The following is a 12,068-nucleotide window of genomic DNA, read 5'->3' on the forward strand; positions in this document are numbered from 1 at the left end:
TAGAAAATACAACTGGACTTCCATGACATAGTAATTGGTATTGGGCTTACCCTGCTATCCTAAACAACTATAAAGTATAAAATATATGGGCTGTTTTGATGAATTGGATTAAAGGCAAAGGAGACAGATACTTTCCTTGCAAAGGAAACATGCAAGGTGAACCTCAGGTTTACCATGTCTGTCTGTCTGTCTGGGAGAACTTTCATGATCATGGTACAGGAAAATGGAGCTCAAACAGAGGTGACACTGGTGAGCTGAGGAGGCAGACAATAGAGTTAGGTGCTGCTGAGACAGCTGGAATTTACAGGGGTTACCAGAGGGAAGTGCACTTGAACACCAGGAGATTGGTACAGGAATTTTTATAACACTGCCATTTACAATGGCAAAAACCCCAAGAACAACTTAAATACTCATAATCATTACACTGCAATGAGCATGAAGTACTTATAAACAAGTCAGTCAGGATAATGTTAAGTGAAGAAAGCAATTCCCAAGACGTCATTAGCAAATATTTTTTGTAAAATCAAAGGCAACTAAAACAAGAAGTCACATATATATATATATATATATATGTAATAGATTAAATACCTTGTCCAAGTTCAAATTTAGTGTTAAGAGTCAAGGACATAAAGTTAAGGACATAAACAACTCTATCAGTACCTCCGGAACCATGTGGGAAGAATTTCTATTTGTGTTTTACACGCAATGTAGTTTTCCTTTCTACCTTGACTTTCAAAAATCTCAGAATTGGGTTCCTCAAAAAATTAAAAATAGAACTACCCTACGATCTAGTAATCAACTACTGGGTATTTACCAAAAAATACAAACACTAATTTAGAGGGAAACATGCACCCCTATTTTTATTGCAGCTATTTACAGCTGCAATTTATTGCAGCTATTTATTGCGTTATTTACAATAGCCAAGATATGGAAGCAGCACAAGTGTCCACTGATAGATGAATGGATAAAGATGTGTGTGTGCACATGCGTGTGTATATAAAATGGAATATTACTCAGCCATAAAAAAGAAAATCTTGCCATTTGCAACAACATGGACGGAGCTAGATAGTACAATGCTAAGCAAAGTAAGTCAGAGAAAGACAAATACCATATGACCTCACTTGTATGTGTAATTTAAGAACCAAACCAGTGAACAAAGGAAAAAACACAAACCAAGAAACAGACTTAAAAAACTAATGGTTGCCGAGGGGAGGTGCATAGGGAATGGGTGAAACAGGAGATGATGATTAAAGAGTACACTTATCATGATGAAAAAATAAAATGATTTTAAAAATCTCAACTGAAAAAAAAAATCTCAACTGAATCAGATACTCCTACCACAGCAACTATCTTAACCCATACGTATTGGTATGTATATTTTTAGCTAATATTTATTATTAATTATCTCTTGCCACTCAGGTAAGTGTCTTATATTACTGTATTTAATCCTCAAAATTTCTAACTTTATAGATGAGGAAATTGAAAGGTTGTATGACTTGTCTGATGTTACCAAACCAGTAAGAAACAGAGACCTATTCAAACTCTAATCCGAGTCCCAAGTATAAACTCTTCATCTCATCTCATTCTTAATCTTTATAACCTTGTTTTTCCCTTTGTCTGTTTGTACTTTAAGTAATCTCTATGCCCAATGTGGGGCTCAAATTCATGACCCCAGAATCAAGTGTTGCATGCTCTATCTACCAACCGAGTCAGCCAGGTGCCCCGTCTGTATTTTAATTTATCCTTTGTATAAGCCATCTCATTTTTATTGGAAAAATGTGAAGAATCAAAGAATAACAAAAGTAATGAATTAGTGTTTTATTATCTTACCTGATGTCCTAGTTGACTGCCACATCTTCCTGAAGGAATGAGACTGGATCAGTTGACATAAAAGATCAATTCCAGTTCTTAAGTTTGATGCTCCATGTTGCTTAAATGTTTCTTTTTCTTCTGTGTTCCTAAGCCTACTATTCCATAGATATGCTAACTCCTAGAAGAAGCTCTAAGGGAAAAGTCTGCACTATAAATCCTGAAGAGAGGCTCAGGAGCACAGTGAAATTCCATTAAGATCTCAGAAACAATGTCTATACATACATTTACTACAGGATAAAAAATTAGAGGAGTTTCCAGTTAGGGTGAAAAAAGTTTCTTATACAACTATCAAAACAATGCTGCTTAGCTGGAAAGCACACATAAACTTAGCAACAGTCCTAACGGGTAAATATTAATCATCTTACATTTACCTACTTAATTTATATAAGTGGCAAACTCGCATTCCTTGGGTAGAATCTTACCTGTAGACGTTTTCTTTGAACCTGACATTTGAATTCATTGCTAATATTTGATTCAGATTTCACTTTAAAAAATACAAATCTAGATTTTTGGTTCCATTTGAAAATTTGGGGTACTTGGAAATCCTAGACCTATATTTCCATCCAACAAGACTGAATTAAATAGTAGCTGCCCTCTTTATCAACAGTATTTTTGTTTATAAGTATTTATAGAGTACCTAACTATGTTTCTGGCACAGGGTATAGAGCATTATACAAAAATAAAAATTCATGACCCTCCTAGATCTTATTTTTGTGTATGCTCATCACTTTACCACTCCCAGCCCTTTTCCCTGTCTACACTCTATGGATCTTTGCATTTCCTGCCAATATTCTACTTTTCTCTGAAAATGCCATAGTGTCCAACAAGAATACCATGAGGAGTCTAAAAATGGGTTATTTCTAGAGAAATGTTTTAAAGGGATTGGATCTAATGCAGTGGCCTAACAGCTCCTTTATCTTTCTTCTTGCTATTCTCCAAGAAATAAGATCATTACTGCTTTATAAAACATTTTTAGTGGCATATTTGTAATAGTCGGGTTTAAGATAATGCTATATTTGTACTAGTCTAAGACAAGCTTATAATCTACTACTTACAATAAATAATGCTGTTAAAAAGCAAAATACTTACAAAAAGGCATACTATCATCTAATGAGCAAGTTCCCACTTGACTGCTTCAATATATAAGAAAACTTAGGATCTTCTAACCCAGCTTTACCAATAAAAAAAACAAAAGTAGTAGCTGCCATCTGGAAAGAAATTTGAGCCCCTACCTGAGTCCTTGACCAAAATAAATTCCGGAAAGATCAGATTTAATTAAATAATAACATTTTTTAAAAGAAAGTGGATAATTTTTATCATCTTTGGGTGGGAAAGGCCTCCCAAAACCACTAAAGAATTAATAAAATTGCCTACATAAAAATAAATTCTCGCATAAAGAAAATATCATAAAGTCAAAAGGCAAATGACAAGGAGAAAAGTATTTACAATGCCTGTCACAGTCACTTCCCTTACTCTCCACAGATTACTATTACAAAAACCTGAGACAGACCACAGGAAATAAATGGCCCTTAAAAATATGCTCAACTCTTAATAGTAGGAACCAGTTTTTGTAAATTAAAATAGATTAAAAAGATTAAAAAGTTTGATAACTATTATGTTGCTGAGATGAGGAAATCGATACTCTAAAACATTCACTGCTGTTGAGTATGTATCAGTACAACCTCTATCGAGAGCAATTTTGGCAGGCTTTAGTTAACAAAACATAAGAGGTTTCCAGCATATACCAAGAACAGTTGACCTTTCAACAATGTAGGTTTGACCTGTGCACTGTCCATTTAAATGTGGATTTTTTTACGGTACAGTAAATGTATTTTCTTAGTAACATTTTCTCTTCTCTTACTTTAAAAATACAATATAAAATGTAACGGGCAGCCCGGGGGGTGGCTCAGCGGTTTAGTGCTGCCGCCTTCACCCCAGGGCCTGATCCTGGAGACCCGGGATCGAGTCCCACGTTGGGCTCCCTGCATGGAGCCAGCTTCTCCCTCTGCCTATGTCTCTGCCTCTCTCTGTGTCTCTCAGGAGTATATAAAAATCTTAAAAAAAAAAAAAAAAAAAGACTTCCTTTAAAAAAGAATAAAACACATATATAACATGCAAAGTATGTGTTATAATCAACTATATTACGATACAGGTTCTAGTCAACAGGCTATTAGTAAAGTTTTGGGGGAGTAGAAATTATATATCAACTGTAAGGGCAGGATTTGGTGTCCATTAACTCCCATGTTGTTCCAAGGGTCAACTGTACAGGTTCTAGCAGTTACAATCATCAAATCTTAAAATGTACAAAAAAATTTTAGAGACTTTTTGGAAATCACAAACAAGGATATTCATGGCAATACTATTCATAAAAAAAAATGACAACTTTTAGGGAGCTAATTACGATCCAATGGGATACTATGCAGCCATTGAAATGTGTCAGTATTTTGTACAGTACTGATCGAACATTCTCTAAAATAGGAATAAGGGGAAGAGCAATCAATACATATAAAATGTATGATCGTTGTGTGTATATATATATATTAAGCTTAAGTCTCTCTTGAAGGCTAAATTATTGTGGTTGCCTCCTAGGAGAACCAGGCAGTTGGGAATCAAGTATATAGACCATCTACTACATAGCTCTTTTACATTTTATATTACTAAGATGTGTTATTTCTTAAAGTAAGAGTTCTTATAACACCTCCATGTACTAGCTGGTCTGGGGTGGAAACTAATTTTTTTTTAAATTTTTATTTATTTATGATAGTCACAGAGAGAGAGAGAGAGGCAGAGACACAGGCAGAGAGAGAAGCAGGGTCCATGCACCGGGAGCCCAACGTGGGATTCGATCCCAGGTCTCCAGGATCGCGCCCTGGGCCAAAGGCAGGCGCCAAACCGCTGCACCACCCAGGGATCCCTGGAAACTAATTCTTATTCCCATTTCAGTGCTTTCCAACAGAACCCAATCCTTGAAAAGTTACCTGGTCTTAAAATTTTACTGATACAATTTTTCAGAAGGATTTGAATTTTGATCCACACTTAGAAAATATTAAATGGGATGATTCACTCTAAATCCTCAACTTATTCTAGAGCAGTTCTTAATTAAAAGAAATGAGTCATTCTCACAGCTTAGATGTGTTATGCTCTATACAAAGAACATTTTAAGCAATCACAAAAACTCCCCAAAAGATGACAAGAAATCTGATAGGTCTGCCTCATGGGGTCTAACTTACGAGATTTAGAAATCCTTAAGGAAACAACACTTTTGCCCTATTTCAATTTTACTAACTCTTAGTTAACATCCCTTTATGCACCAATTTTGGATAGCTGTAATTCTCCTTTAACATGGAAAAGCTGTGAAGCACGTACTGACCCTGTATTACAAATGGGAAGCTGTAAGATCAAAGTTCATAAAGCTAGTATTTATATAGAGCTGGGAAACTGTTATTCAGACCAAGGTTGTCTCTAAAACATATTACCCTAATTTTTTCGCGCTATTCAGCCACTTAACACTAGAAATTTTTTTTTAAAATAAAATTTTCATTTTGATCAGCAACACTCCATATTTAAATGTGCAACTACTGGGATAGGATTAGGAGGGCAATCAGAGGTCTGCAGATTTTGATTCTTTATTCTGGTAATCATGCTAATACCTGACTCACTCCCAGTTAACCATACTTACCCCAATATGGCATAAGACAGACAACAAACTGCCATGGTTGTTTAAGACTATTTTAAAATTTGATAGGTAATCAGGATTATCAGATCAAGTTTAAGTATAAAACAATCAACAAATAGATTTGTTCTGTCATCACTTGGCCAACAGAGGTCGATTTTCACTAGAAGCCTCTGATAACTTCAAAATAGTAATCTTAATTCAAAGAGGAGCAATTGCTCCTTCAATGGAGCATTTCTCAAATAATGATTTACCCAGTAAATATAAATCCTAGTGAAATTTAGTCATGGCAGACCATAATAACTACCTCAAATGCTTTAAGGTTATCCAAAATTCTAAAGTTTAATAACAATGCTACATTTTTAAAGATTTAACTCAAAATGCATTCTAGTATTCACCTTGAACTAATTCACAATCAACAGAAAATTTAACCTGTTACTAATGATATTTTTAAGTTTTTTTTTTAGGTTATGTACTTGTTTTAGCTCCTCTGCCTTTTATTAAAGACAGTTTCCCAAAAAATAGTGTCAGTTTAAAAAAAAAACAAAAAAACCAACGGACAAGTTAGTAATAAATCAATAGCAATGTCAAGAAAAAAAAGTTACTCACTTTGTAAAACTGCACCAATTGTAGAGGTTCATTCAATTCCAGGTCTATTTTTTAAAGAACACTTTGTAAATTAGAATAAGGGCATGTTTTACTTTTAACCAAACATTTTACTCAATCAACTCTAAGAACTATTAGGCAGAAATTAACAAGAAAATCTTGACATGGCTCCAGACTCTAAGAATTTTTAGGGTGAAAACTAACCTAGCATATCAAGACAAAGACAAAAGAAATAATATACATAATTTTATTACAAAATTTTTTTTAAAAAACAAAATGCAACATTCTAAAAAACCCAAAATTTACTATTGATACTAATTCCTACAAGTCTGCTGTGCTACAATACACAAGTCAAGAAATTAAGAAAACCATTAAATATTTAGAAACATTCAACATCAGAAGCTTTAAAATCTAACTGTATGTAGTAGCCCCTCAAAAAGCTACAACCTGCATTTTTAAAAAAGTATTTTCTCTACAAAGAATCTTATCAGCTATACAAAAATCTGTACAGTTTTTATACTGAAGCTAATATTGAGCTGCACTTGAATTCACATTCTTAGCAAAACAATTGCCTGAGCACACACGCACACTCCACACATATTACAAGATAGCCATTTATTCCTCATCTTCCTCCTCTTCCTCATCATCTTCATCTTCTTCCTCCTCTTCCTCTTCCTCCTCATCCTCTGGTTCATTCTTCTTCTTTGAACCCGTTGGCCTGCCAGGGCCCTTCTTTCCCGCTTCACTTTTGCCCTTGGCGCGATATGCAGCAATATCCTGAAATATTGTTGAAAAATAAAATCAGCATCCGGTGTCATTACTCAACTGTGAAAACCACTAAGTTGTAAACAATCTAAGATCATTGACCAATAACCCTGATGACTGTCTAAAAAGGTATGCAGAATCTAACTCAAGTTTTGAGAGCATTTATTCCCTCCAGCTTTAAAAAGTCAATGGTATAAAATGATGGGGCTGTAGTAGATGTCAGAACTTTCACTATCAATGTCCAATTATCTCACATTATCTACTCCCCTCCACTTCTTAAATATATTTACAGAATACAAAATATTTGGCCTTCCCTTTCTGAAAAGTAACAGACCCAGAACTGTAAGAGTCTATGTAGGAATCTACCAATGCTACAAACACTGCTTTCAGTCAAAACAAAGGTAAGTTTCAATGAGCTTATAACGTACAATTTTCACTAGACTCTCCAAATACAGCTGACAACCATAAGGACAAGATTAAACTTAACTCCATAGCTGATACCTATTATCTAACAGTCTTTTTCAGAAAATATGTCTCATTTTAACCTTGGCTTTAAAAAGGGAAGACAACGTACCTTTTCATATTTCTCCTTTAGCTTAGCTGCTTTCTGTTCATATGGTTGTTTATCTTTGGCTGACTGTTCAGACCACATTTCACCCAGCTTTTTTGCAGTGTCCCCGATGGATAAACCAGGGTGTTCACTTTTGATCTTTGGGCGATGTTCAGAGCAAAACAGGAAGAAAGCAGACCTGAAAAGAAGCCAGCGACAGTGTTAACAAACTAAATGGAAAATTAAGGGGCAATCTGACCCATCTGAAGACGAACTTACGGAGGCCTTTTAGGAGCATTGGGATCTTTCTTCTTTCCTTTCTTGTCACCTTTGGGAGGAACATAATTTTTCATCTCCCTGTCATAGCGAGCTTTGTCACTTTTTGCCATATCTTCAAATTTCGACTTTTCCTTTGCAGACATGGTCTGTGGACATGAGAGGCGGTATTAAAGTACGTAAGCAATGTGAGCCACAGGCACCCAAACGGGATCAAGGTCTTCCTTTCGGGCCGCATTTTACTTTTTGCAGTCTTGGAAGTAAACGAAAACCTCAGGTAGTCTGCCCCAAACTCAAAATATCTGGGCGAATCACCACCGCGGTAGGTTACAAGTCACCTCCGTGTTTAAGGTCCTGGCCCCAGAAAAACACATCCGAAAAGCCCTCAGCGCTGCCCGAATTCCGCTCTCACCTTCCATCTCTCCGAACATTTCTTGGAGAATTCAGCGAAATTGACCGAAGAGTCCGGGTGCTTCTTCTTGTGCTCTTCCCGGCAGGTCTGCACGAAGAAGGCGTACGAGGACATCTTGCCCCGCGGCTTGTTGGGGTCTCCTTTACCCATGGTGCCGGGCGGCGTCGGCCTGGTGGGAGAGGAGCGGTGGGCGGACGCCCGCGGGGCCCCGCTTCCCGCCCAAATACGCGCCCGCCCCCTCTCGCGAGGAAGGCGACCGGCGCCGCGGCTCCCCCACCAGCCCGCCCGGCGGCCGCCTGCGCGCACACGCCCTCCTCCCGGCGCCCGCCCGCCCGCCCGCCTCACGCGCGGCCACCACGTCTCTCCGGAGGCCCCGGAGCGCCGCCGCCCGCCCAGGCCCGGGCTGAGGCAGGAACGCCGGGGGCGCCGTCGAGGCCCGTTTCCTGACAGAAACGTCTTCCCGGCTTCCACCTCGCCAGCCCGACTCAAAGAGTTGTCGCCTCGCGACCGACGTTCAAAAAAACGACTGAAGCCGGGCCCGGACGCCGCTTCCCGCCCTCCACAGCCCCCGGCCCTCCCCGGCCCTCCCCTCAGACTCCGCTCCCCGGCTCGAACCCCGAGAGCCGCAGTGCCCGGCCCGGCTAAAAGGCTATGGGGAAAGGGAAAGCGGCAGGCCCACGAACACGAAGGGGCTAAACGGGGTTCTTGCCTGGTGGCGGCTTTTCCTCAGAGTCCCGCGGAGAGGCCGGAGCCAGCAGAGACGCTTCCTTCCCAGGGCTCCGGCGTGAACTGGTTTATCGCTAACGCAATCCTCTGCCTCTTGTTTTGCAGAGTTCTCCGCGCCACGGCAACTTGACGAGCCGGGCCACAGGCCACACCCCCGCCCCTCTGATTGGTTCTGGTGATTATTCAAACTCCCGCAGGCCCCACCCTGTCGCCAGGGAGGCCTCCGATTGGTCGGTGTCTCACCAGGCCCGCCCCTCCAGCCCCAGCCTAGCAGGTTCGGTGGGTCGCCCAGGTCGTTAACTCCCAGACCCGTTAGAACCGGTCAGGAGAGGAATGTACTGCTCGATCCTGATTGGCGGCGGGAAAAGGGTTTGAAAAATGGCGGGCCTGACGGTGACTGGCTGGGGCGGTAAACGGGGGGAGTGGCTGGCCTGCAAGGGAAAGCCCCGCCAGATTTAAAAATACCAAGTCGGGGAAACAGGGTGGTTCTCGAGGGGCCGGCGGCGGCACGGTTTCCCGGTACTGAGGTAACGAGCAGCCCGCCGTACCCGTTTCCCGACCACTGACCAGGTCCTGGCTCTCCTCGGCCCCGCAGCGTTGTCTCCTCCTGGGGCCGCAGTCCCTCTGCCGTGCGACCCCGCAGAGTCGCCTTGGTCCCGTCCAGAGAGTCACGAATGGAGAGGGGCTGAGGAGCTTGCCTGGATGGCCGACTGCCCAGCTCCGCCCGTTGTCGCCGAGGCTGGGATAGAACCCCAGTAAGGCCAGAGGTGCGGGGAACCTGGGAGGGGGCGCGGGGGGCGCGGGAGGGCGGCTGTTCCCGCCTCTCGTGGGGGTTACAAAACGATCTTCCAGTCAGGCGTTTCCCGCCGTGGAGTTTCCCCCAGAAGGCCCCTCCCTCCCTTCCCCCTTTGTCTCGGGTGTCGGATACCCGGAGGTAAACAGGGGCGCCCTGGGGTTCCCGGAGGGGCGGGGCAGGGGGCACGGTCTCCCTGGCCCCGCCCCCTGTGCGGGGCGGGAGGCAGGCCTGGGCCCGCCCGCACCAGCGCAGCGGAGGATTCGGGGTCCTGGCCACCGTCCACCTCTGGCTCTCGTCTCCCGTCCCTCATTTATGATAATGTAAGAACTTTTTAAATTCAAAGATCCTTCTGAGACCCTCATAAAAGCAGTGAATGCTCTCCGCCCCCCCGCCCACTGCTTGTATTAGCCGGTGCGTGTGGCGGCACTTTACAGGCTCCTCCAGGCCCAGGTTAAGAACCCTTGTAAGACAGCACTAGAGCTACCTTAACTGCTTACCAACATCACAGAGCTGCTTTTCCCAAAGTAGCGTGGCTTTCACTGACATCTTAGAATGCTATTTCTTTGTTGTATTTAGTTTCGAGGTCTATTTTTTTCTATTAGCCCAGGTGTAGCACTGACAGTTTCAACAGATTTTAAATATTCTTATTTTCTCAGTAAATTCACTGGCATTTGTTAGACTGTGCGTTACCTACTTGGTTTGTAGTCAGTAATCATAGTCAATAATAACTCAAAACCAGCAGCTCTATCTAGATTTACTAATAAAAACTAGGTTTTAAAAATGTTATTTTCCTTGGAAATAGATATTGGTTGCACAACATTGCACATGTATTAATACCCCTGAATTTAAAAATAAATTTTATAAGTATAATGTGTGTTGCCATTTGAATAATGTAGTATGATTTGTCAATCTGGAGTTTTATGTGCTTTTTATAGCATAGCTGTAACTGGCCTTATTTGAAAATAGGGTCACTGCAGATGTAATCAGTTAAGATGAAGTCAGAGGGGGTTGGGTAGGCCCCTCATACAATGACTGGTCCTTATAAAATTTATAGGGGAATTTGGACAGAGAGAAAGGCAGAGGTTAGACAACGTGAAAAGATACAGGGAGAAGTTAGCCATCTACAAGGTGAGGAGAAAAGTCCTGGAATCTTCCCTCACAGCCCTCAGAAGGAACCAACCCTTTCCACACCAATTTCCATTCTTTATTCCATCACTGTGGAAAACAGGAAAACATTTCTGTATTTAATCTGCTTTTACCTTGGATGCTAAAACTTCAGTTTAGGCTGTACCTCCTGGCCTAGAAGTAACATCAAAAAACACAGTGAAGTAATAAATAAATTTTAAGTGAGATCTAGACAATTCTGGTTACAGAATCCCCCTTTTTATTTATTTTTTTAAATAAAGATTTTTTTATTTATTCATTCATGAGAGACACAGAGAGAAAGAGAGGCAGAGACACAGGCAGAGGGAGAAGCAGGCTCCATGCAGGGAGCCCGACATGGGACTCGATCCAGGCTCTGCAGGATCATGCCCTGGGCTGAAGGCAGCACCAAACCGCTGAGCCACCCGGGCTGCCCGAATCTCCCTTTAAAAAAAAATTTTTTTTTAAATAAAAAAACTATATACAGAATCAGGTAACACAGACAAAAAAGTCTAGTCCCAAATGTGGTTCTGTAAAAATGGGTTAAATACACAAGAGGTTTGGTTCACTATTATGAATTACCTGGCATACTGTTAGGACTTTATCAGAAAACTAAAATGTCCTATAATGATATAATACTAAAGATCTTTTTTTTTTTTAAGATTTATTTATTTACTTGAGAGAGAGAGAGAGAGACCAAGCAGGGGGTAGGAGCAGAGGGTAAAGGAGAGAGGAAGAGAGAATCCTCATGCAGACTCCCTAATGAGCAATGTACCTAACATGGGCTCTATCCCAGGGCAGTGAGATCATGACCTGGGCCAAAATCAAGAGTTGGATGCTCAAGAGTCAGATGCTCAACTGATTGAGCTACCCAGGCACCCCTAAAAGTCTTTCCCTTGTTTCTATTATTATGACTATAAATGGAAAAATAAGACTGTTTTCTAAAATTCAACTTTAAAGCCATTTCTTTTCAGGAACATACTAATTTCATATATCCTAAAAATAATTTTCCAAATTTATCATTAGTATGATGCATCTTCCTAAAAGATAATGAAAAGGAAGGTATTTATGTTCTTTATAAAGAATGTATAAATTAAGAGGCATCTGCGTGGTGCAGATGGTTGAACATCGATTCTTGGTTTTGGCTCAGGTTATTATTTCAGGGTCCTGGGATTGGGCCCTGTGTCTGGCTCTGCCCTGGGGAGGGGGGAGGTTGTCCACTTGAGGATTCTCTCCCCCTGCCCTTCTT

The 12,068-nt window shown here is 41.0% G+C and overlaps 1 protein-coding gene across 1 annotated transcript; it reads right to left on the bottom strand.

Moving 5' to 3' along the window:
- Positions 1-6,384: 6,384 nt before the first annotated feature.
- HMGB2 (high mobility group box 2) lies at positions 6,385-9,031 on the bottom strand. The gene is made up of 5 exons (XM_025462866.3): positions 8,864-9,031; positions 8,155-8,323; positions 7,746-7,891; positions 7,491-7,665; positions 6,385-6,928 (listed from the first exon to the last, which is right to left on the bottom strand). Exons 2-5 carry the CDS (start codon positions 8,302-8,304, stop codon positions 6,767-6,769), a joined length of 633 nt encoding a protein of 210 aa, XP_025318651.1. The 5' UTR covers positions 8,305-8,323; positions 8,864-9,031; the 3' UTR covers positions 6,385-6,766.
- Between the last annotated feature and the right edge of the window lie 3,037 nt (positions 9,032-12,068).

Source organism: Canis lupus, chromosome 25 (genome assembly GCF_003254725.2).
Source record: "Canis lupus dingo isolate Sandy chromosome 25, ASM325472v2, whole genome shotgun sequence".
Taxonomy (NCBI): Eukaryota; Metazoa; Chordata; class Mammalia; order Carnivora; family Canidae; genus Canis; species Canis lupus.

Coding starts and splice junctions, on each gene's coding strand:
- HMGB2 (XM_025462866.3), bottom strand. CDS start 8,304: ATGGGTAAAGGAGACCCCAACAAGCCGCGGGGCAAGATGTCCTCGTAC. Junction 7,892..8,154: donor AATGTTCGGAGAGATGGAAG/GTGAGAGCGGAA, acceptor TCATGTCCACAG/ACCATGTCTGCAAAGGAAAA. Junction 7,666..7,745: donor AATGCTCCTAAAAGGCCTCC/GTAAGTTCGTCT, acceptor GCTTCTTTTCAG/GTCTGCTTTCTTCCTGTTTT.